This window comes from Meleagris gallopavo, chromosome 3 (genome assembly GCF_000146605.3).
Source record: "Meleagris gallopavo isolate NT-WF06-2002-E0010 breed Aviagen turkey brand Nicholas breeding stock chromosome 3, Turkey_5.1, whole genome shotgun sequence".
Lineage (NCBI taxonomy): Eukaryota > Metazoa > Chordata > Aves > Galliformes > Phasianidae > Meleagris > Meleagris gallopavo.
Genome location: NC_015013.2, coordinates 88,349,973 through 88,374,240, shown reverse-complemented (window position 1 = coordinate 88,374,240; position 24,268 = coordinate 88,349,973). Strand labels below are relative to the sequence as shown.

The 24,268-nt window shown below is 43.4% G+C and overlaps 2 protein-coding genes across 2 annotated transcripts in view; one reads left to right on the top strand and one right to left on the bottom strand.

Moving 5' to 3' along the window:
* LOC100539811 (focal adhesion kinase 1) overlaps positions 1 to 19,641 on the top strand; it is a 19,947-nt gene extending 306 nt beyond the window's left edge. Inside the window, exons 2-10 of the mRNA XM_019614258.2 lie at positions 14 to 204; positions 944 to 1,075; positions 9,196 to 9,258; positions 12,316 to 12,355; positions 13,162 to 13,265; positions 15,476 to 15,484; positions 16,340 to 16,495; positions 17,316 to 17,396; positions 18,384 to 19,641. Of these exons, the coding sequence (XP_019469803.2) occupies positions 14 to 204; positions 944 to 1,075; positions 9,196 to 9,258; positions 12,316 to 12,355; positions 13,162 to 13,265; positions 15,476 to 15,484; positions 16,340 to 16,495; positions 17,316 to 17,396; positions 18,384 to 18,596 (989 nt within the window). The 3' untranslated portion in view covers positions 18,597 to 19,641. The remainder of the gene's footprint in view (positions 1 to 13; positions 205 to 943; positions 1,076 to 9,195; positions 9,259 to 12,315; positions 12,356 to 13,161; positions 13,266 to 15,475; positions 15,485 to 16,339; positions 16,496 to 17,315; positions 17,397 to 18,383) is intronic.
* Positions 19,642 to 21,074: 1,433 nt separating this feature from the next.
* RPLP1 (ribosomal protein lateral stalk subunit P1) lies at positions 21,075 to 22,239 on the bottom strand. The gene is made up of 4 exons (XM_003205306.4): positions 22,064 to 22,239; positions 21,880 to 21,954; positions 21,660 to 21,777; positions 21,075 to 21,195 (listed from the first exon to the last, which is right to left on the bottom strand). The coding sequence occupies exons 1-4, from the start codon at positions 22,133 to 22,135 to the stop codon at positions 21,116 to 21,118; spliced, it is 345 nt and encodes a 114-aa protein (XP_003205354.1). The 5' UTR covers positions 22,136 to 22,239; the 3' UTR covers positions 21,075 to 21,115.
* Between the last annotated feature and the right edge of the window lie 2,029 nt (positions 22,240 to 24,268).

Sequence of the window (24,268 nt, the reverse complement as noted above, 5' to 3'; positions counted from 1 at the left end):
AAAGATTATTAAGTATGGGGGAGCGTAAATCCTACTACTGTAATTTTCTTTCCTTTATCCCTAAAGGTATCTGGCTACTCTGGTTCTCATGGGATACCAGCCATGGCAGGCAGCATTTATCCTGGGCAAGCTTCTCTCTTGGATCAAACAGATTCCTGGAACCATCGACCTCAGGAAGTATCAGTGTGGCAGCCAAACATGGAGGTATGGTGAACTGATACAGCTGTTGTTGCACTTTGTATATAGTAAATACACTTTTTCAAAATTCCTTAGGTATATATGGAGAATACTATAGGAAAAACAAGTGTGTTTCAGTAGTGTTTTTTAAATTGCCTTCCTGAAGTGGGATGGGAGTCATGACTGAATTCAGTTCTTTAACCAGATCCTGCATATAGCCACAAGGAACATGGAATTATTTCCCCCCTCTAACTTTGCAGTATTTTTTTGTTGTTGTTCTCCTCCAATATTTTCCTTTTTTTTTCATTCCATTTTATCGTTCCACAAAGATTCTGTCTAAATCCATTTGCTCTCTAAACAGAGCTCTAGTCTTTGAACCTCATATGAGAACTTACATGAGATGAGTGCTTAAATGAGAACTAAGACTTACACCATAAATACAGGAGAGCAGATAGGTGTCCACATCTTCAGTTTGCCTCAAGCTACTCTTGGTTGATTTGATCATATATTCTGCCATTACTGCTTGCAGCCATGCTGTTTTTCACGCTCTGTATAGTTTAGTTGAGTGTTGTCATTCCAGGTAGTTCAGCATTCCTGTTTATTCTAGAGGGGCAATTGAAACAACTTAGTTTACTTTATTCAAGCATGACATAATTATTGGCAGAAGCAGGTGACCACTTTGCATGTGTTCAAATTGTTCTAATGTTTACAAATCGCCAGTTGCTGTAAGATTTGTAGGATTGTAATCCTACAAATTGTTTTGTAGGATTCAGGCACTTTGGATGTACGAGGAATGGGGCAGGTTCTACCCACACATCTCATGGAGGAGAGATTAATACGACAGCAACAAGAGATGGAAGAAGATCAACGCTGGCTTGAAAAAGAGGAACGATTCCTGGTAATGCTTTGTTTTGTGGTTACTGTTTGTTTATTCATTCATTCATTCTGATTTTTCTTTAAGTGTTCAGCTAGTAAGTGTGTCCTATGCTACAGATACGGATACCACAGGAGCACAGAATAGGTGAAGTTGACAGGGACCTCTGGATCCATGTGGTCCAATCCCTGCTTGAGTAGGGACACCTACAGAGTGTCCAAGGCCACGTCCAGGTGACTGTTGAAGATCTCCAAGGAGCAGGCTCCACAACCTCGCTTTGCCAGTGCTCAGTTCACTACACAATGTGGGAGTGGTTCCTGATGTTTAGACAGAACCTTCCATTTTGTCTGCATTGTCTCTTGTCTTGACACTGGGCACCACTGAAAAGAACCAAACTCAAACAGCTGATATTTTTCCTGTACAGGTTCATGCTGAGGAGCCTATGAGTCCATGAGCCTCCATGAGCTGGATAGGTGAATGGCAGTGGTGTGGTATGGGTTGTGACATGCATCAGTCACACGTTTGATTTCAAGTATATTTCAAGGAATATTTTGATTTGAAAGCTTTTCTTGTTGTATGTTGTCAGAAGGCATGTTTCTATTAATGCAAGTGTGGTAAGTTTGTTGTGAGAGCTAAGTTTGAGTAATTGCTCAGGTGACTTATTTTTATTTTGGAGACCAATATTTGCTGGTTATGGTTGTCTCACTAAATTTAAAGCCATATTTTAGGGATGTTGAAGCCAGTACATTGAGTCCCTCGAAAGTGAGAATCTATGCTTTATTCTACAGGACGCCAGTGGGAAGGAACGGAGAGCAGATCTTAAATGTAAACAGTGTTACTGAGACCTAATTCTTTGGCAATTGAATTACCTTAGTCTCTTAGGATGTTCATTAGATATGCTCATCCAAACACTTGATGAGCAACCAAGGGTAGGATAAATCTCTATTAGCAGATGGGAGCTGCTGGTAGATGCCTCCATGCCCATTGCGCGTTCTAGCTAAGATCTGTGACAGAGGTAGTATGTCACTTTTGATTAAAAGGCAGTGAAGCTTGCTTTTGGCTTCTTTCTCTGTCAACACTCTTGGAAATTTGTTGCTTACCATTTGATGATGATAGAGAACCAACTGTACCCAGATTGCTTTGTCAAATGTGTTACAAGGGAGAGAAAAGGAAAAACTCCTTGCCTAATTAAGGCATTAGCTTTTCCAGTCCTGAATGGCACCAATTGTTTGTGACTTTCACAAATGTGGATTAAAATATACAAGATTGTCAAGAATTTTTTGAGGGATTAATGTATTGCCGCAGGAGTGCTTCCTCTTGAGAATAAGACATGGCAACTTCAGGTCGTGGCAGTGGGTTGTGTGGGAGCTTTCACCTTTTCTGCAGAATAGGTGATAATTACTTGTAGCACTCAGTGTTCTGCTTTGCTTCAGCCCCAGGACCATCAAGATGTTTAACATCTCCCGGATTGCTGCTTGTTGATTTTCTTTTGCCCTGAAATAGTGTACTGCTGAACAGACACCATCACTACTACCACCTCCTATTTAAAGGAAATAGAAGGCGCTCATGAGCTTGTGAGCTCGGCAGCTCTGTAGCTTTTTCAGAGCTGGTTTTGGTTGTAAACCCGATGTAAAGGTTAAAGAGTTGGAAAGGGAAAAAGAACAAGTTTGAAAGGGAGTAAGCGTGAAGCTAAGTGGCCAAAATGGAGAATTAGAATTCACTGGAGACTTAAATTCTTGTTTTTTTCACACTAACATTTTCAATATAGAGGCATGGGGGTTATAATTTAATGCATTACAGACTTATACACTGTGTCAGAAGTTGATAGTCACAGGCTATATTTGAACCATAGCATGGTACATCGCCTGGGAAACTTTTAAACGTTTAAACATGGCTATTTCTTGAAAAAGGAACGTGGTTTTCTAGGTTTTGTGCTGAAGAGATCAAGACAGTAGAAGAGTCGTTGTGAGGAAGCAGTCCTGTAGGCCTTGCCCTTCTGAAGAACATCCAGAGATTATACATGAGATTCCAAACATGAGAGTCCAGTCTAGAAGTATTGTATATGTTGTACATATTCGCATTGCTTACCCCATGGTCTCTAGTAAAGAGCTGATATTTCTTCTGACTAGAGAGGGACTTCACTAAAACCTCTCAAAGTTTGAAGGAATAGAGACAACTTATTTTACCAGTGAGTGTTCTGTCCCTCATGCTTTTAGAGAGCGTTCTGTGGGAAGACTAACCTTAAGGTTTTGATGACATTGTTTGGCTGGTGTGGTTCTCCTGTCCCTGCTTTAGGTTTCAGAAGAACATTTTTCCTTTTAGGCATAGAGAGCAATAGAGAGAGAAGTGCCAGATTTAAATTTTTAATTTATGTAACTCTACAGCCTAGTGTTCTTAGTTTAAAGCTGGCTGCTTTCAAAAGCAACTCTATTTACACAGTCCTCAGACTCCTACAGTTTATCTTAAATCCTGTTTCTACTATTGAGACTTGGACTCACAGAGCAGTGACTGCAAATCATTTAATGTGAGATGCTGTGTAATGAGAAGGAAAATCCTTACTGGGATTTCTTTTGGCACAATTTTTGCTAGTGATTGCTCATGATTCAAAATTTATCGCTGTGTTTGCAAAGAATAACTACAACTCATAACATGTTAGGACAAAGATGAACAGCACTGATGCTGTGTTTGCTAGAAGAGACACCTGAGATGAAGAATGAAAAGGCAGTGGCATTGAAATGGAAATGCACAGTCTTCAGAGAGGATGATATCTTGTGGTGGTTTGTCTGAAAACAGTCCTTTGTGAACATTTAAATAGTATGTGAAAGGAGATGGAGATGTTGTTTGCAAGCTGCAGCATTAAATAGAATCCACAGTTCTAAAATTCTGCTGTATAAAGGGAAATAAACAGATCTCTTTTCATAGGAAGCTCATGAGTGAAAATAAATCTGTTGTGTAAAAACTGAAAAGAAAGTTTTAAATTTAAAGTTGAACCAAATTTATCTGATGGGAAGTGAGAAGAGAGTAGGGGAGTTGGGGGATTTGTTTCAAGGGGGAATTATTTCGGAATTAACTCCCATCCCCTGATACAGAGGAGCCACTGACATGAGTCGGGTAGCTTCATGGCAGTGGTTAAAGCTGCAGCCTTCCATGCCATGTTGGTAAAATTGCTTTGTATATCAGTGCCTCCTGGAAACAGGGTGGAAATCTCTGAATTATTTTTGATGTAGCTGAAGTGAAGAAAAGCGTCGCTGCACTTCCCACTTCATGCAGGTGAACTTAGAAGTTGCTGTCTCTCTGAGGTATATATAGGTGGAGAGGTGAAACTACTGCAGTGCAGTCACATAAGATGATAGAATGGCCAGTGTTGGAAGGGACCTCAAGGATCATGAAGCTCCAACCCCTCTGCCACAGGCAGGGCCACCAACCTCCCCATCTAATACTAGACCAGGCTGCCCAGGGCCCCATCCAACCTGGCCTTGAACACCTCCAGGGATGGGGCATCCCACAACCTCTCTGGGCAGCCTGTTCCAGCACCTCACCACTCTCATAGTAAAGAACTTCCTCCTGACATCTAATCTCAACCTTCCTTCCCCTTCCTTGAGCTTAAAACCATTTCCCCTTGTCCTGTCGCTACCTGCCCAAGTAAACAGTTGATTCCCCTCCTGTTTGCAATCCCCTTTTAAATACTGGAAGGCTGCAATGAGATCACCCCACAGCCTTCTCTTCTCCAGGCTGAACAAGCCCAGCTCCCCCAGCCTGTCTTCATAAGGGAGGTGCTCCAGCCTTCTGATCATCTTAGTGGCCCTCCTCTGGACCCCCTCCAACAGTTTTCTCCAATAATATATCTTGTGTAAGGTATCTTGCTGCTACAATTCTCCAGGTGCTGCAATCCACAAGATTTTCATCATCTTTTATATCCTATGGTGTTTGGTTGATTACCTCATTCGTACAAGAAACACACAGAGCTCTCGTTCTGCACTTTCTCTTGAGTCATTTTGCAATCACAGTGAGTATTTCCACTCCAAAAAGTAAAACTGACAAAGTTTGATTGAAGCTTTACACTCATGTAGTGCAAAGCATGTAGAAGCCAAATGAGCAACCTCCATCCCCAAATGTAGTGCTCTACAATTGCAAATGGACTCTTCACTGCTGACCTTCACAGCTCACTGGAACTGAAATGTTTGGCCTATTACTCCACAGTCTGGCGTGCATCCTGTAGTGCTTGTGCTTAATGTAAAGCATACGCTATGTGTGCACACAGCAAATCAGGACTGAAACATTGAATTACTCTGCTGGGACATGCTGTGTACGTGGTAATTTGCCTGATTTCTCACATGTAGAAGTAATTTAAAAGCAAATCGATGCATTCATTGAGCTAAAATAATTTTTAAAAAGCCCTTTCAGAATGCTTTGATTTTTAAGTTTTGGCAGATATCTGGAACTGGCTGATTCTTCTATTGTTATTTGCCTCTAGGAAAGTATATCTTCTTTATTTTAATATGGAATTTGACCCAAGAGGAGAATCATCCCTAACCATAGCTAGGAAAGCACAGGTGGTGGTGGTGGTGCACAAGAGCCTGTGTAACTGATGGCTGTTAATTTGCTTATCAGGGGTTGTGGGACAAAAACTGTTCAGGATGACCTCTTCAGTTCAGCAGTACAGTGAAGTTGATGATTTTGTTGCTGTAGCTTCTTGCACTGTAGCTGTCTCTGAGTATTTTGCAGAGTGCTTTTCCTCTTTTAGGATGCCTTGATCAACTGCTTCTCTATTTGAATTTAGTTTTCAGCTCAAACCTTTCTGTTGTGGTTGTACTGATGGTATCTGGCATTGCTTCCCATTATATATAATAAAGATGTATGTGCTCATGCCTTTGAGTAACTCCTCAGCAAATAGAGTAGTGTTGTGCTTGGGAATTTATAGCTCTTTCCTGGGATGTTCACAAGAAATAACTTACATAGTTTCCTTATCGTGTTTGGTTTTGTTTTTTTCTGAAATTCCCACATAGCTGTGGTTTAGTATTTGTCTTGTTTTGACACTGAGAACTGCAGCTCAAATCTAATTGATGTGAACTGTTGCTAAAATAAGATTTTAATTTTTAGCCTGAGAAATTCCCACCGAGACGTTACAGTTTGGCATCTCCTCAGAATGCCAAGACATACATGTTCTTTCATTAGTGAGAGACCAGAAATACTGGAAATCTAGATTGTGTTCCAGTTTGTGAATGTATGCATCCCATCTGAAAAGTACTCTTGATGCTTCCAAAGATTTCAGATAGCAGAGTACTTAATAGGAAAAGAACAAAAAATAAAGAGTCCATTTACTTTTCCAGGGCTTTGATTTTCTGCAAGAATTTAATGAAATACAGTTCTTCCCTGAAATGTGGCATTGAACTGAGGAAGCTTGGTACTAAGAATTCACCCACACTCTGCAGTGTAGTGCTAGTGTCAGGAACGAACATTAAATTAATAACTCCTATCCTGACTGCAAAAGGTATATTATTCAATTAAAAATCAATCCACTTAGAAGAGGAAGAGTTGCTATTAAGTTGTAACCAGGTAGTGCTTAAGATCCCTTCCTACCCAGTTTAAAAATATGAGTGTTTGATCTGAGATACCTCCTTTGGTGTAAAATAGTTTAGCAAATGAATAAATTGGAAAATCGTTAACTAATTAATGTTAGAAAGACATTTGGGCCTCTTGTTAGTCATTGGTCACAGACATGTGTTGAGTATTTCTCTTCTTCCTTGTGTTGGGGTTTTGATGGACAGAGGGAGAGAAGTGTTAAGAGAAGTTGGGAGTGGTAGCACTAAAGATTCTGTCTTTACTCCTGCAATGTGGATGTGCAGATCACTGGGATGCAGGTGGGTTGTGGAGCTGTACAAACTGCTCCTGCACCCAAGGGCACTGGGTTTCTTCATTTTCAAATCACATTTTTGGAAATACCCAGACAACATCAGTGCTCTCCATGGCTTTGTTTGTATAAGGGCAGTCCAATAGAATTTTGTTGGGCTAATCTGGTTTGGGTGTATTTTTGGGGGAGTTAATTGCTCAAAGTGCAAGCATCATGAATGACCCCTAGGGCGAATTAATTTTCAGCTATTTCCAAAGACTTTGGACAATTCCTGGCTAGAAATTGAAGTGAAATAAAGACAAATTGTGAATATCAGTGTAATAGAAATTAAGTAAGAATAGCTATTTACTTCAACTAAAACCTACTATGAGTGTCACAACTCACTTGATATCTGTGGAATTGTCTGACGTACCCATATCAAATGAGACTTCAGTAAGAAAAAAAATTATCATGACAATAAAGAAAATAAACTAGAGATTTGTCCAGGTAGGCTTCACTGTGGAATTTGTCACAAATTCTCAGAGAAGCATTGAGCAAATTGCTTGCTTTTGTCTGCATCAGTTCTTCCTGCTTAAGGAGGGGTTAAATGTTTCCTTGTCTGCTTTGGTTTGTCTATTTTTAATCTCCAAGTTCTTTCAGGCAGTGAGTCTGACTGTGCCATGCTTTGTCTGCAGAAGACTGAATGAAAATGTGCAGAATAAGCCCTTCATACAGACTGCTAGAGCTATCTGACTGTTTGTAAAGGCAACAGTATTAGTGTTATTGATCTGCCTACCCTGCTGTTTCTTTAGGATCACTTAGCAGGGTATGTGAATTGGAATTATTCTGTAGTGTTTTTAGAAAGAGGGAAGGAAGGGGATCTTGAGTTGCTTTCAACGAGAAACAAATACATTTGTCCCCCAAAACTGACCCTGGAAGCACATATTTGTGGAGCGAGCTTAGTTACAGTCAATATTTATCTGCATTTCTCTAAACATCTTGTTCTCTGTGTGTGCATACGTTTTATGCATGTATACATTCAGATATATGTCAGAGGCTGTATTTACACTGATATAGAAGTGTGTGCTGCCTGTTGCCTGAATCACAGAATCATTCAGGTTGGAAAAGACTACTAGGATCATCTAGTCAGCCATCAACCCACCCCAGCCCACTAACCGTGGCCCTCAGTGCCACATCTCCACGTTTCTTCAACTCCTCGAGCAATGGTGACTCCACACCTCCCTGCCCAGCCTGTGCCAATGCATTGCCACTCTTCTGCAAAGAAATTTTTCTTAATATTCAACCTGAAGAACATGAACTCCTTGTGTAGTTCCATAGGACAGTACATTAAGTTTGCTTTTCTGTGCTAGAAAAGCACCCTCATTTTGTTCGGCTTGTGTCTTCAGGTCAGCACGAACCTTTATTTCGCATCAGCTCTTCCTTTTTCTTCCTACATAACAATTACTGTCCTTGAAGAATAAATACAATACACCTGGTATTGGTGGGAAGTGAGATAGATGGGTGGTGTCTCCAAGAAAAAGTTGGAGTGGTCTTAGTTTTCCATTTTAAAACAATCAAGCCCCAAATTTCTCTCTGTCACTTAAAGCAAATAGAACACAAACTCATTTACTTGTCACTTTTATCAGGATAGTTGTGCGTCTGGGCATCTACATTAGCTTTCTCTAGCCATGCAGTGTGTGCAGAACTCTGTCACTGGGCCCCCTATGCGGTCTTCCAGAGGGAGCCAAGTACATAGAAGCCTTCCGAGCAGGAAGCAGGAATTAACTCACAGCATTTCTCATCCTGTGGTTGAAATTTTGCTGCTGGGAGGAGAACAGTTGTTTAAAAAACAACTTTTGTTGCCTTTGATAAAATAGAAGATGCCAAGTTTTCCAGTGTTGTGTTAGGGAAATGGTACTGGCAATATTTATAAATAGCATTTTTCACTCGTGTGCTGAGAATGGATGGCCGAGCAGTCTGGGAGTCTGCTGGGAGCTTTGAGGAGCTGTTGTTCCAAAAACACACCGAATGCAGCAACGTTTGTGCTTGGCAGTGTTCATCTTTCAATAGCCTTGTCTTTGAGATGTTTTGTGCCTAGGTTGTGTGAATCTGTAAGCAGAGAACGGGGTGAAATTGTGCCCAGAGAAGCTGTGGGTGCCCCATCCTTGGAGGTGTTGAAGGCCAGGTTGGATGGGGTGCTGGGCAACCTGACCTGGTGGGTGGCAACTAGCCTATGGCAGGGGCTTGGAGCTCAGTGATCCCTAACATCCCCTCCAACCTAAGCCATTCTAAGATCCTATGATTTGTGTTTCAGAAACCTGATGTACGGCTCTCCAGAGGCAGCATCGAACGGGAGGATGGAGGTCTCCAGGGCCCAGTGAGTATCGTTTGGATCCTTTCATCTCCTTGCCCCATTTCCAGCATCATGGTAGAGCGTGCTGTCTTTTATTACAGGAGATGATTTAAAGTTTTTGCTAAATGTTTCCACTGTCATTACATGGCTCTGCAACTTTTCAAGGAGCTCAGCTTCTGTGGGAACAGCAGAACAGTGGCAGACTTATGTCATGCAGCACTTGGATGGATTTGGGGTTTGCTTTTTTTTTTCTTTCCCCGTTGAAACAATACTGCAGTGTTTCTGCAAATATGTTGCAATTATTTTTGAATGTGCCTGTAATGTATGGTTCGGCCTTTTATTTAAAAATGCTTTTTGAAACTTCTGTCAACAGGAAGCGGGGTTAAAATAACTTCTGCAGTTGCTTAAATATCTGAAGGGTTCTCTTACAAAGAATGTAAATGTTACTGTTGTGTTACTCAGAACTCTGTTTAGGGTAAATGATCCGCAGTGAAACAAATGGAATAACCCCCACAGCCATTCCTTTGTTGTCAGACAACAGCTGCAGCACTCATTCTTACTGCCATAACTGCTGCCTGTTTGAATAAAAACATCTCTCCAATTGTTTAATTGCCATTGGAAACTCTGAATCATACCAATAGAAAAGGGGGTCAGGCTGGGGAACCGTTAAGGGCAGAAAATCAGTGCTTCATCCAGTGACGGTCTCCAGGGATGACCTTCAAAGCTTTTCTTGGAAGTTGATGTCTTAAATTCGCTTTCCTTGTTCATCTGGGCTGTAATTCTGCTTGACTTCAGTATTTTTTCACTACTGGAGAGTTTAGGGACTCTTCTTGCATTTGCAAAGTAAAGTCACGAATCACACGCTGCAATACAGTCTCTGGGAGTTGGTTACTCATGTTTGGAAGCTGCTAAGATTTTTTCCATGAATCTGGAGCAGACTGTCAGTTACCGCTAGGTCTTTACTACTATTACATCTTACTATAAGAATGAGTGAAGTGTTACTGCTTTTTGTGCTACTCAGGTGAGTGCTGCAAGAATAACTTGAGGTCATGTCAGAGGTTTGATGTAGGAGGCAGCGAGCTCCAAGTTTTCTTTGCCTGGGATTAGAGTAAAAACCTGCATCCCAGACTGCTTCTAGGGGATGTCCTGTATTCCCAGATGAGGTAGGACTCACCCCACTTGAACAAGAAGACTGTTGATAGAATGAGTTGCAGGAGAGACTCTTAATTCAGTTACAGAATTTGCGTTTGATTTTTTTAATTCTTAATGCATTTGAAATGTAACTGTTGAGTTTATTTGCAGTTGGAAATGCCATTGCTTAGAATATCCTGAGTTGGAAGGGATTTACAAGGATCAAGTCCAACTCATGACTCCACATGGGGCAGCCTAAGAAGTAAACCTGTGAGTCAATCTCAGTTCTGCATTGAGAGATGAGAAATAAAAAGCAGTGTATAACTTTGCTTGCATTCTTTCAACAGTCTTTCATTCTGGATGTAAACATTTTTTTTTTTCAGTGGAACTAAGCCTCCTTCCTCTCGCCCCATCTCTTCTCCCTAGGGTTCTCAGGTTTTGAATAGCTATGTTAGCAACACGTGCAAGGTTAATGGTGGTAGGGCAGTGTGTGAGATGGTGGCCAGAGAGACGTGAGAACAGCAGAAGAGTGTCAGGACTTGGAGCTTTGAGTATCCTGCTACCAAACTTGTAAGAATTCCTTAGTGTCTTTCTCCAGAACTCTCCCTGTGCAGTACGTTCTTCTGTGAGCCCACATGCTGGAAGTTTTGCCTCTTGCTACAGTTTTCTATATAGATAGAACTGAGCTTGACATGGAGTTAGAGTTGGGACTTGCAGTTCACGCAGTTACAAATTGACAAAGTTTTGAGCAGCTGAAAACAGCTTCATAAAGTGCTAGGTAAACCTAATCACAGCAGCCTTGTCAAATCTTCTGTAGTTTTGAAAGAGGAACATTAATTTCTAAAAAAGTCCAGCTGAGACTTTGAATAAATGCTGAACTACAATTGTGAATATCCTTTGGGTTTGTTACTGAAGAGGTGAGCCAGGGATAGAGAATGTCCTACTGATATTCCAGTTTGAGTAACTGAAAATAGAATAAGGTTCAAAAAGACGTGCTTAAAAGGTCAGAAAGTAAAGTGAATTACTTAACGCTCTCAGACAGTGATTGTGACAGTATTCTCCAGAGCTAAGTCAAGCCAAAACAGTTGCTGTGTTCTCATACCGTTAACAGTGAACTGTTAAATTTTTGGAAAATCATCTTTAATGTGTTGAAGAAGCGGCTTCTTTAGGTCCTGGTGGAAGGAAGTACTTTGACTTTGCAGAAAATTGTCTTTATTTAAAAATTGCCTTTTTGAGACGTCTTGCCATGATGCATAGGAAATTCTAACTGCCTTCAGTGCTTTGCTTTCTAATGGAAACTCCATTATACAGATACACATGCATGATGAAATGTGACTGTTGTAACTTTATTTTTGTGACATGACAAATTTTGCATAAGGTATTCGTTTGGTCGTGACTAGATTTTCATTTTTCTTGGCGTGAAGGTGGTATAAATGTAATTACCAAAGAAAGTCATTTGAATCTAGCATTAAGCATTTCCAGATGAATAAGCAAATTGACCATGACTAAGAGCTTCACAGCTCAGAAGCTTGTTACCATTATTGATGCTATTCAGCCGTGCAGAAATACCTTAGACTTCTAATTGCTGCTCTCCAGTTCCTTCATCAGCACTGTGACTTCTGCAGTTTGATCTCTGAATAAAGAAGAAAAACTGCTATGAATGTGCCAGCGTGTTTGAGTAACAGTGAAGGATAAAGTGTTACGTGCACTGTCATGAGCTGTCATGGGCAATACAAAAGAAGTGAAAATATTTTCCTTACTGTATAATTAATACTGTATAATAACTGTATATAACTGCAGTTAGGATTCATAGGTAGTGATGGTGAATAGGGAAGTATTTTTAACTGTTGAGAAATGTGCTGAGATCTGCCATTTTTCAGTGGGTAAGAATTTGTTAGCAAAATTGTGAGCACTGTAGTAACTGCTATGAATATATATTTTATCTTCCAGGCTGGTAACCAGCACATATATCAGCCTGTGGGTAAACCAGGTAAGCACGAAGTTCATATAATGTGATCTTGAATCCTTGGTTACACGTCTTTGAGCACTAATAGTGAGCAAATGCCAGGATTTCCAAACAAGGGGGGGTAGTTTCGGTTATGGATAACTGCACAAAGGTGTTATGGTACTGAAATTCCCCATGCAATCCCCAGAGATTAGTCAGCAAATCCAAGGAAGTGTTTCAACAGTCAGGAACTGTCTAGACGAGGCTGAATCACTTTGTAGGACTCCATTGTGCATGGAGTTCTGACATGCAAAACACAGATTGAGACTGAAACCTCAGGTGTCTAAGTGAGTCACAGCTGGGATTTCAGCCAGGAAGCATCATAGGATATCCCAAGTTGGAAGGGACCGATAAAGATCATCAAATCCAACTCCTGGCACCACACAGGACCACCCAAAAATCGGATCATGTGTCTGAGAGCATTGTCCAAACACTCCTTGAACTCTGGCAGCATGTGGGGCATTCACTGTGGTGCAGAGTGGTACAAAGCTCCTCTAGGTCTAGGCTGGGCGTACTGAGTTAGTAGGACTGAGCAGTAATCTCACTAAGAGATTTTCAAATTATCTTGCTAAAACTTATTGATGGATGAGTTCATAGCACCTTTTTGTCTCTGCTTTTCCTGAGTAGAAACAATTAAAGCATAGCTCGTGCTTTAGTGGTTTTTCTGTACGACACATCTCCTCTACCATTACAGTAAAGCAGGCATAGCCTTTGTAATGTTGACAGACCGCAGTGATTTGTGTACATGTGATATATTGGTGCTCTAACATGCCACTTGTTTTGTTAACCAGATCATGCAGCTCCACCAAAGAAGCCCCCTCGCCCTGGAGCCCCCCACTTGGGCAGCCTCGCGAGCCTGAACAGCCCTGTGGACAGCTACAATGAAGGTGTGAAGGTACGGTGCTCAGTGACACAAAACACATTTCAGGAAATAAAACATTACCCTGTAGAGATAGTTCAGCTCAAATAGAGACCACAGAAAGCAGAAGTGACTGAACTTCCCAAGTAAACGTTGTGGTACAGACATGCGGTGGGAATTGGGAAATTGACTGCTCTGCCCGTGTCCTCCGTGACTGATTCAGCATGTTCTCACCCAGAACTTTCTCAGGCAAGCTTATTGTAGTTTGAGGAGCATATGATGTCTCTCACATAGTTCTGCTCAGAGTAAGGAGCACAGAGAACACTCAAGATCCCCATACTCAGAAAACTGCTATTGCAGCACCTAGACTCCTAAAGCCCTAACTGGCTTGTAGGGAGCAAGAACAGAGGAAAAACACTTTCTGACCCTAACAGGCTTTCTGATTTGTTGTCTCATCTCCAGTAAATAGGCAATAAATTCAGAAATTAATCTTCAGCGAGTTCTCTATTAGAGAGGTTGCAGGGTGCTGTGAAGCTGTGTCTGCTGTTACAGCTGGTGTCAATGGAACTTGTCCTTATTGTGCCAGTCACTTTTAAAGTGATGCACCCAGGTTTTGTTCCCTGCCTTTGGGATTCTTTTACTGTTCTCATCTTCAGGAGATAGAAATATGAGTGACCTCAGGGCCTCCTGAGTGGAATCACAGAAGCTGTTTCTGTCATTAGCTGTTTTTAGCAGGTAGATATAGTAGTGGTTGGGGTTTCTCTGCCAGTAGTACTCTTAACAGAAGCGCAGCTGATACATACATATAGCAGTTCTGTTGCCTGTAACAAAGAACTGGATTCCACATCATGGTAGGAACAGATACAGTGGTAGGTGACACTTAGTTTAGGTGATTTAAGAAAATACAGACAGTGTCCAGGTCATCTGGCCATGAAGTTCACAACTTGCCATCACAGCTGTGTGTTCAGCACAGATCAGTCCTTCAGCCACTGCCTGTCTCAGTCGTGCTCTCTTTTTTCGGAGATCATCTGAGTAGTTAAGAATCAGCACTGGCAAGTTCAAGTAGGATTATTTATTGCAAACCAGTGCCAGTGCATTTCAAGCTGCCAAGCCTCAGATAATATGAAAAAGCAGCAACAGATGTGTTACTGAATGTGGCTACTCTAAAAAATTTCCATTCTAACTACTGGTATTATAACATGAAGATGTTTTCTGAGATACATCCTTTTGACAACAAACAAACCTGAGCAACCAAAGTCATCAGTGTGAGCAAGATTTATGTACTAAATAATTTCTTGGGAAGTGGAAAAGAAGTTCTGATTTTGTCCTGCTTTTCTGTCAAGAATTTTCTGAAATTGGATGGTCTTATGCCCTGTCAACAAAACAGCTCATTAATTCTTAATAGGTTGTAGTTTTGTTAGTGTCTGCAGACTAACTGAAGATGCTTCTGGGGTTCATTTCAGACTTCATTCTCTCTTTTCTGGGAGAAAAATGCCCTCAGGGCACCAAGAAGAAGGTAGTGCAGTGTTACCTTCTGAGGCCAAGGCAGCCAGCCCACACAAAGAAAACCCTGAAATGAAAGCTTGCAGTAACGTTGATGTTAGGTGTAAGAACAGGTGGACATTGATTATTAAGAACTGCAGATGTCCATACTCTGAAATTTTGGGGACTGGCCATAGGAATTTATTAGGTTGAATAGAATGCATCTAGTGTGGGTTCTTAGTAGCTCTTAACCATGGGTGTGGCTGGTCATCAACTGCAAGGGCTGCACAGTTACACGACTTCATATTTCCTATTGTGACAGATCCCTAATGTTGTATAGGGAGCAGAGTTTCACAGGACACCTTCCCCACTGTTGCAGAGGCCCTTTGCTCCACTCACCCCTTTGCTCCTTGCCAGACTGGCTTGCTCCTGTCAAGCTTTGCATGATCTCTTCCCCATGTGTTCAGTAAAACGTTAGCATGGGTGCATGGCAAACACTTCCACTTCTACGCGGGTGCACAGCAGTTGTCAGCACATGGTGCTTCTGTTACAAATGGACCATGAGCTAACCCGAATGACTGTGGATGCCGTTGAGGATGCATTTTTGTTGCAGGCTTTTTAACTGGTCTCTTATTGCTACACATGTTTTGGTTTGTTGTTTTGTGGTTGTTTTTTTCCTGCTGAGTTTTATTAATATTGTTTTTCTTTTTTCCCTTCTTTTGGTAAATTTCTTTAACCTTCCCCCACATTCTGCTCAACAATAGCCATGGAGGGTAAGCAGTGCGTGAGCGTGTGTACGCGCCCTATTCCAAAATGTCTTTGCATGCGACTTTGCGAGATACTCTCCTAACTTCCTGATTGCTGAAACCAATTAGAATCACGGCCCTTCCCTGCTGATTGCAGCAATTGCAATGTTCCTTCTCCTAAGGTATTTTCCAATCAGTGTGACAGACTGAATCTCTGTAACATTTGTCAGTAACCAATCAGTGAAATGCAAAAAATGGGAAACTAAGCACCAAATCCTGCACTCTTTCCTTAGACAGAGTCTCATCCAAGTACTTTATGGTTTCATCTTGTAGAGTCTCGACTGCTTCCAGTGAAGTGTCTCTGTAGCAGGGACCAATTGTGGGAACCAGTGGTTACTGCATCTGTGGGGCTGCGATGCTGTGAGCCCAGCCCGGATCTGTAGGGCCACTGTGTGACCAATAAGAAGGAAATGGGCAATTTCTTAATCCTCCTCTCCCCCAAGTGATTGCTTGGGCATGACATGCAGTGGTAGTGGAGAAAGCAACTTCCTGGAAAAAGGGAAATGACACCCAGTTGTCTTGCAAGGAATTTGTCCATCAGTAGTGAACCACTTCGATACGACAAGTATTCCATACTCCTTTCTCAACTTTTCTTTGTTATGGGAGTTGCACTGGGAGCTCTTCAGAGAATTTTTGGTAGACTCTTCAGAGTCATTCAGAAATCAGGCTGTCAGGAAGCCTGAAGGAAACTTCCTTCAGACCCATGAGCAAATGTGCTTAGCGGGCTTGGGGTGGCTGGTCCTGGTGATCTCTGCAGGCTGGGAGGTTGCTGAGCCCCATCTGCTGGGCACAGGAGGCTCAACAATCTGTCTCTGGTTCCAGATCAAGCCGCAGGAAATCAGCCCTCCTCCTACGGCCAACCTGGACCGCTCCAATGACAAAGTCTATGAGAATGTAACCGGGCTGGTGAAAGCTGTCATAGAGATGTCCAGTAAAATACAGCCAGCTCCGCCAGAGGAGTATGTGCCCATGGTAAAGGTAAGGATGCCATTTTGAACATGGTTTCATTTTTCTCATGAACAACAAAGTTCTTGTTAACAGGGAGTTGTGCAACTTTGCTGCATTTTGCTTATAAAAGGAACTTTTATAACCCACCCTTTGGCATTCTGTTTTGATGCTGTGAAATAAGGAATTGTGGGTGGGTTCCCTCACTACCTGAAGGACATTGAGGCCCTGGAGTGTGTCCAGAGAACGGCAGCGAAGCTGTGAGGGATCTGGAGCACAAGTCCTAGGGGGAGCGGCTGAGGGAACTGGGATTGTTTAGTCTGGAGAAGAGGAGATTTGGGGAAGACATTATTGCTCCCTACAACTGCCTGACAGGAGGCTGTGGTGAGATGAAGATCAGCCTCTTCTAGGTCACGGGGATAGGACAAGAAGTAAGAGTTAAGTTGTGCCAGGAGAGGTTCGGGTTGAGTATTAGGAAAAATGCCTTCTCAGAAAGAGTGGTAATACATTGGAACAGGCTGCCCAGGGAGGTGGTGGAGTCACCATCCCTAGAGGTGTTCAAGAAACGTGGAGATGTGGCACTGAGGGACACAGTGAACATGGTGGTGATGGGTCAATGTTTGGACTAGATGATCTTAGTAGTCTTTTCCAGCCTTCGTGATTGTGTGATTCAAAGTCACTCAGCAACGTTGCTTTAACTCCATTCATCCCAAGTTTTTATTAGTTCAGAATGCTTACATGGTCTGATGTATGTCATCAGTGTATGCGAGAGGGGCGACTGAAACAAAGCCGAGATGTCCTGTTGGGTTGTCCTGTGTCTGTAATTTCCTTACTTATTCATTTTTCTCCTTAGGAGGTTGGCTTGGCACTGAGAACCTTGCTAGCAACGGTGGATGAGTCGCTGCCAGTGCTTCCTGCAAGCACCCACAGAGAGGTAGGCAGAGCCCCACTCATCCTCTGCAGTTTGAGCTGGCCTCAGCCAGGTGGATGTGTTCAGGCTCTCTCTTCTTTGCACACATATATTTGTATTCAGTAAGCACTGTGAACTCTTGGATTATAATTCCTGATTAATTTAATGTCGTTAGAATCTAATTGCTGTGTGGATCCTGCTTTGGCAGGGGGGTTGGTCTCAATGATCTCTAGAGGTCCCTTCCAACCCCTACAATTCTGTGATTCTGTGGATGTAGGTTTTTGTTGCCTCAAGTCAAGATGCTCAGACTGGATGAGGGAGCATACAATGTGTACATATCAGAATTTTAAATAAAAACTGTCAGTAGTACTTACACGAACACAGTGTTGTAATGTAGGGAGACCATCTGGGTGTTAGTACAACTCCAGTTTTCCATGAAATACATCTTGCACACAAAGTCATTAAATGCGTGGGTAATTGAGCATGTTGTGGTGCAGCTGAATGAGAAAATAACTTGTAGTAACCTCATTTGGAATGAGAAATGACTGGGATCTTTCAGAGTAGTTCTCAAGAGTTGGGAATAAACCTGTTTTCCTCCAAAGTCTTGAATGAATGTAATAATGAGAAGGCCAGAGAATTATTAAGTGCTGTCTTAGAGAATCATACTACCTTCAGCTGTATTGCTCTATTAATAACCTGTACCTGCTTTAATTCTAATAATAGTGATGGCAGTAAAGGTGATGGTAATAGGAACCTGGAAACCCAGCACAAGATGTTAACAGTTAAACTTGAGTTAAAACTTGGTGATGTGGTATGGTTGGCGACAGGAGGCTCTGTAGCTACCAAGGCAGCTTTTGGTGTCTGAGTACGAAGTGTCAGCAGCCCCATGTGCTGACTCCAGCTTGAAGGCAAACTCTCAGGTTGTTCAGGTTTCATGGAGGTGATGTTCTTCCTTGGGGAGGGCAGACAGTGCTACCAACCTGTGTGGCTGACCCGCTCTTGTTGTTCCAGATTGAGATGGCCCAGAAACTGCTGAACTCTGACCTGGCTGAGCTCATTAACAAGATGAAGCTGGCCCAGCAGTATGTCATGACCAGCCTGCAGCAGGAGTACAAGAAGCAAATGCTGACAGCCGCTCACGCTCTGGCAGTGGATGCCAAGAACTTACTGGATGTCATCGATCAAGCCAGACTGAAAATGATCAGCCAGTCGAGGCCACACTAAGCACCAAGGGAAGAATTTCATCTGTCTGTTATAGAATTCTGCTTGCGAAAGGATTAGTTCACCTTCCACCAGCAGTGAGGATTAACCCAGTGTGGTCCTGGCTTTCCAGCGCCTCTTGCTTCAGCAGCCCTGACTGACAGCTGTTGGTTCTCTCCCATTACAAAAGGTTAACCACGTTTTTTTTCTCACAAAGCCAAGCTGGCCTGGGATTCAGAAAGCGGCATTATCACCAGATGAAGTTTGTACAGAAGTCCTTGGGAAATGACGGCTTTGGAGCAGCGCGGTTCGTTCCATCGCATCGGCCGTGCTCAGCCCAGAGCTGGGGTGGAGTTTTGGAGCCGGAACTGTTGGAGCAGCAGAGCGGAGCGAGATATTGTGAAGAATTCTGGGAAACCTCAGGGCTGAGAATTCTTGCCCACAGTATATGAACTATCTAGACTGGAATTTTTTTTATTAGAACACTTACGTCGCAATATGCTAATCACAATTTACAGAGAAAGGAAATAAAAAGCTATATTTTCAAGACGTCAGTCATTTCGAGACAAACTAAAGCCCTCTTCATCTTCCTGCCTTTTACTTTCATGTGAATGTGTGATGCCTTTGGTTGGAACTAGCTGTAGGACACAACGGAAAACTCTATTCTTTTTCACCAGAATAACGTGCCAGTTCTTTTGTAGCAATGTTGTTTTCCTTGGAAGCGAAAATGCTGCTTTGTACCAGAGCAACTCAGAGCTGCACTTAAGAGGAGTCCTGTAACCATTCATGTCCCCCGTTTTTATATAATTTATAAAGACAGATTAAAGCCATGTTGAATATTTCAAACCCCCTGTAGTTAACTAACCCATCCTTTTGTCTGTCTTGCCTGGGAGGAGTTACAGTAGAGCAGTGTAATTAGATTTTCCTTGGTTTTCCAATTATGCCATCTGTTCTGTTAAAATAAAAACCACACTCCCTTTTTGCTGTTGAGGGATATAAATTATTCTCAGGAAGAATATAATGAACTGTACAGTTACTTTGACCTATTAAAAAGGTGTTACCAGTGAAATTCTGGCTGTATTTTTGTGTACACACACTGCAGAAGACATGGTGAGTCCTGCTTTACCTGTTACTGTCAAGAATTCACTTGAGGAGCAGCAGTGAGCATCCAAGAAGAAATCCAAGATAAGTCATCTTCAGAAAGCAGTTTCCTCTTAATTATAGAGTGCAGGTACTGTTACCAGCTGCACAAGACATTGGATATCTCTGCTAGTTCTTACATGCCTGAAATAATTTTAAAGTTTTGCTTGGATGGTGGCAGCCACGTGGTTTGCAGGGGTTATCATGGAAGCTCTCAGCAGCAGTGGGGGTGCACAGACTGCTGCCACTGAGGTGCCTTCCAAAACTCCCAATGGGCTCCAGCTCTGCAGAGGCAGGGCAGTGCAGAGCATTTCTACCACTGCTTCGGACATGGACCAAAATTCCCTCTTCTACTCCTTTCAGTATTTTACTGGAATATTAAATGAAAGTTTTGCAGTTACATGCATGTGAATACAGCCCTTACATTGGCTCAGGTACTCTGTTCAGAAGTTAGTCATGTTTAAAGTATTACTACCCTATGTAACTTGCACCATTTTCCACAGCCACCCTTCAAAGCAGCATGTTTTCAGCAACGTTCCTTGATTTTTTTTTCCTGGAAAAGCAAGGACTACACACCCCATGTGTCTCAATTTAGGGTAGATTCAGGTTGGATGTCAGGGGGAAGTTCTTTACTATGAGAGTGGTGAGGTGCTGGAACAGGCTGCCCAGAGAGGCTGTGGATGCCCCATTCCTGGAGGTGCTCAAGGCCAGGTTGGATGGGGCCCTGGGCAGCCTGGGCTAGTATTAAATGGGGAGGTTGGTGGCCCTGCCACCATGTGGCAGGAGGGTTGGAGCTTTGTGATCCTTGAGGTTCCTTCCAACCCTGGCCATTCTGTGTAATGTCCGGGGTTGGGTTGGCTGCAGGTCAAAAGCCCAGAGCACTGTAAGACTTTCCCTTTGTTTTTTAAATTACAGCTACTCCCTCCCAGCTCAACAAGGGCATTCAGCAAAAGCTTTCTGCCTTTCCCCAAGCCCAGAGCTCAGCTGCTGTCCTCTCAAACATAGCCACTGCTTCTCCTACCGGGTTAAGCAACCACGTTCTGTGAATTGCCTGCCGGAAGCCATGCTGCTGCAGAGCACAGACTGAGGCTGTGGCTGTTCCAAGCTTCACCAAGATGCTGCAGCCTCATTGCAGTATAACCAAGCAGCAGCACTTTTGCTAAACCCAACCATGTCCCATTCTCACTGTGATAACATTTTCACCTTTGTCCACATTCTGAATGAAAGTAGGAGCAATGTTACTCATACCTGTCAGTGCTGAGGATGGGGACAAGCTGTAAAACCCATGTGACCACACACTGACAGCCAGTTTTGTCACTGGAGGTAATACAGCCATTCTTCAGAAGCGTTAAGAGACAAAAATACAGTTAAATGTTCTTTATTACAGGCAGTTACAAAACTATTTAGTCAAAAAGACCAAAGCCCATGTCATCATCAGATTCCTCTGATTCTTCTTTCTTTTCTTCTTCTTTCTTCTCCTCGGCTGGAAAAGAAAAAGATCATCAGAAACTTCCCATTTCCATCAGTTCATGAAGTCATGCTATCAAAGACTTCACATTCAAAGACTGTAACATCAAGGAACAGCACCTGAGCAACCCTACCAAGTCCCATTTCACAGCCCAGTGAGAGCAGTCTACCAGGGAACTGGCACTGCACCTTCACAACTCTATGAAACCTCAAAAGTTCCACAGGGCAGGCTCACTTTGTCAACATCAGTCACATCCTCACACCTGAGACAACAGCAGTGCTGTACACTGATTCAGAGTGCGACCAATGCACAGAGAAAGAGGATCTGGGGGTGTTAGCAGCCAGCTGGCTGACCACGAGCCAGCAGCGTGCCCAGGTGGCCAAGAAGGCCAACGGCAACCTTGGCTCGTCTCACAAACGGCACAGCCAGCAGGAGGCGATCGTCCCTCCGTTCTCAGCTCCGGCGCTCAGCGCACTTACCGGGCGCAGCACCACCGCCCGCCGGCGCGGCACCACCCGCAGGAGCAGCCGCAGCCGGAGCTCCGCCACCGGCTCCTACGTTGCAGATGAGGCTTCCGATGTCGATGTTGGCCAGAGCCTGGGGAGGACGAGCACCGGCGAGACCTGGTTAGCACGGGGCGCGCGCGCTCGCAGCACGGCGCCGTAGCAGCCGCAACCTTCTCCCCTCGCTGCCACGTACCTTAGCGAAGAGGCCCGGCCAGAACGGCTCCACGTTCACTCCCGCCGCCTTGATGAGGGCGTTAATCTTATCCTCCTGCCACACAGAGAACGGCGCTGAGGGCCGGTCCTGCCCCCCCGCACCGCCGGCCATGCCGCGGTCCCGCCGCCATCTTGTGGCGGAGGCCCTCGGGCCGCGCACTCACCGTTACGGTGACTTCGTCGTCGTGGAGAATGAGGGCGGAGTAGATGCACGCGAGCTCGGAGACGGAGGCCATGGTGGGGGCGCGGTGCCAGTCGCCGGGGGAGAACGGCCTTAGCTTCAGCTGAAGGACGCAGCACCTTGTCACGCCGGGGACGAAAGGGAGCACGCGCCACCCGGGGGGGCTTTATAAGGGCGCCATCAGCCAATCGCGATCTGCGAGCCGGAGCGCTGTCCAATCCGCGAGCATCAGGGGCGGGCCCGAAGGGAGAGCTCCGCCAATCGCAGCTCGGCGGGGAGTGATGGGAGATGACGGCGGCATTACCTCAGCGGCGCTCCCTGGGCGGCCGTGCGCGGCGCTGTGGGGCTCTCACGTGTCTCGTCTTTTCTGACTTTTTTTTCTTAATATCCCTTCCCAGACAGATCCCACGCTGATCATATCGACGTATGTGAAGGAAAGAATTGAGGAATGACTCCCCTGAGCAAAAGGAAGCATGGAGAGCTAGAGCTTGGTAATGCAGCAGGATCACCTTCAGCCTTTATTGGAGCTGAATACCTCACAAGGGTTTTACTCCATCTGAAGATACTACCAGCTACAGAATAGCAAAACAATGCAGATGCATTGCTCAAAATAAAATATTAAGACCTAACACTTGAACAAGCTTAGGTTCTGTTTGCTAAAGATGTTAATTAAAGGAGATGTGTCTTCAGCCTTGCTTCATGGCTGTCAGGCTGCATCTACTGAGTGACACTGAGGAGGCTTAAACCTGTAGGGGCTCAGAATTAAGATGAAAGCAAACCACTGTAGATATGTGTACACACGTATATCCACATACCTACATCTGTACGTGCATCCACTTAAAGAATTGGAGACTGCTGTGATTGCAGTATTAACACTGATAAATCACGCCAGTTTTAAAATGTAAAACACAACTTTACCACTGAAAGTCGTTAAGAAAACACCCCATGCTAATGAGTCGTTCTCACAGCTGTTATCCCTGCAGATTATTCTCACACTTTTTTGGTCATTATCACAATGTATGCAAAGCAGCCAGGACTCACCACTTGATCCCAAGCTGATGTTGTGTATACAGCCCTGCTGAGCTGATGCCGTGTGGTCAGAGCATGACTGTGGTTTGTGGGTAATCATCACGGTAGACAAACTCAAAGGTCTTCAGCAAGGAAGCCTGAACTTCACATTTTCTTTCGTTCCTTTCTCTTGCTTAACTACTTGCTTTGTGTTGTTTGTAACTTTCCTGAGCTGATTCTTCCTTTATAAAAACAGTCTTTTCCCAACATTCAAGCTGTACTTTTTCAATAATGAATAGCTGACCGTCAGATGGTTTGAGGTCCCTGTTTTCCAGGTCTTTGCCATTATCCCGCAATAAAACACACTGCAGAAGCTCGGTATAAAGTTCCAGGTCACAGAGCCAGCTCTCACAGATGTTACACAGGTCTGACAAACTAGGGTTGGTGCCTTTGGCCTGTTCATAGCAAGACAAGACAACAGCATTTTCACCGAGCATATGGTATGAATTTTCTAAGTAGTTACGTTGCAATGGCATGGTTGTGTTTGGTTCAAAGGAAGCTAGCATTAAAATCAGTGTAATGATTTTTCTGGGTTCTAGAAAACTGCATTATGTCATTGCTCAGCACTGAGGAAAATAAGTAAGACGGATGAAGTGGCAAAGTCCTCTACCTGTGACTTGAAGGCAGAGTTTCACACAAAACAACATATGGGCTAGGCACTCAGCCAGGTGCAGGACCTGCAGGTGTGGAAGTCACTTGCAAGATGGAGAAAAGATATGACGTTGACTGAAAAAAGCAAACAACAAAGCATGATTCCCTGAGCTTCCAGGTAGGTTTTGTATTGCCTGGAATCACAGTCTTTCCAACTCTTGAGAGAGGGAAGGTGCTGGCAGATCATCAGGGTGCCTTGTATTCATCTTAGTCACTGTGTAGGTGCTGTTCATCAGGACAGTTATCCCCTCCTGCATCTGTTTTCCAGTTGTGGTACTAGTTTCTTTCTTTGTATGGTATGCTTTTGCAGGGTTGTTTTGTTGCCGTTGTTGTATTTTATTTTATTTTGACAGCATGACTGTTCACCATAAAGTTGTGTTCTCCCAATTTGTTCACATTCAGTCTCAAATACAGCATTTGATTCTCTTTTCTTTTTTTGGAAACAACTTTTTCCTTAGCTTACTTTTTT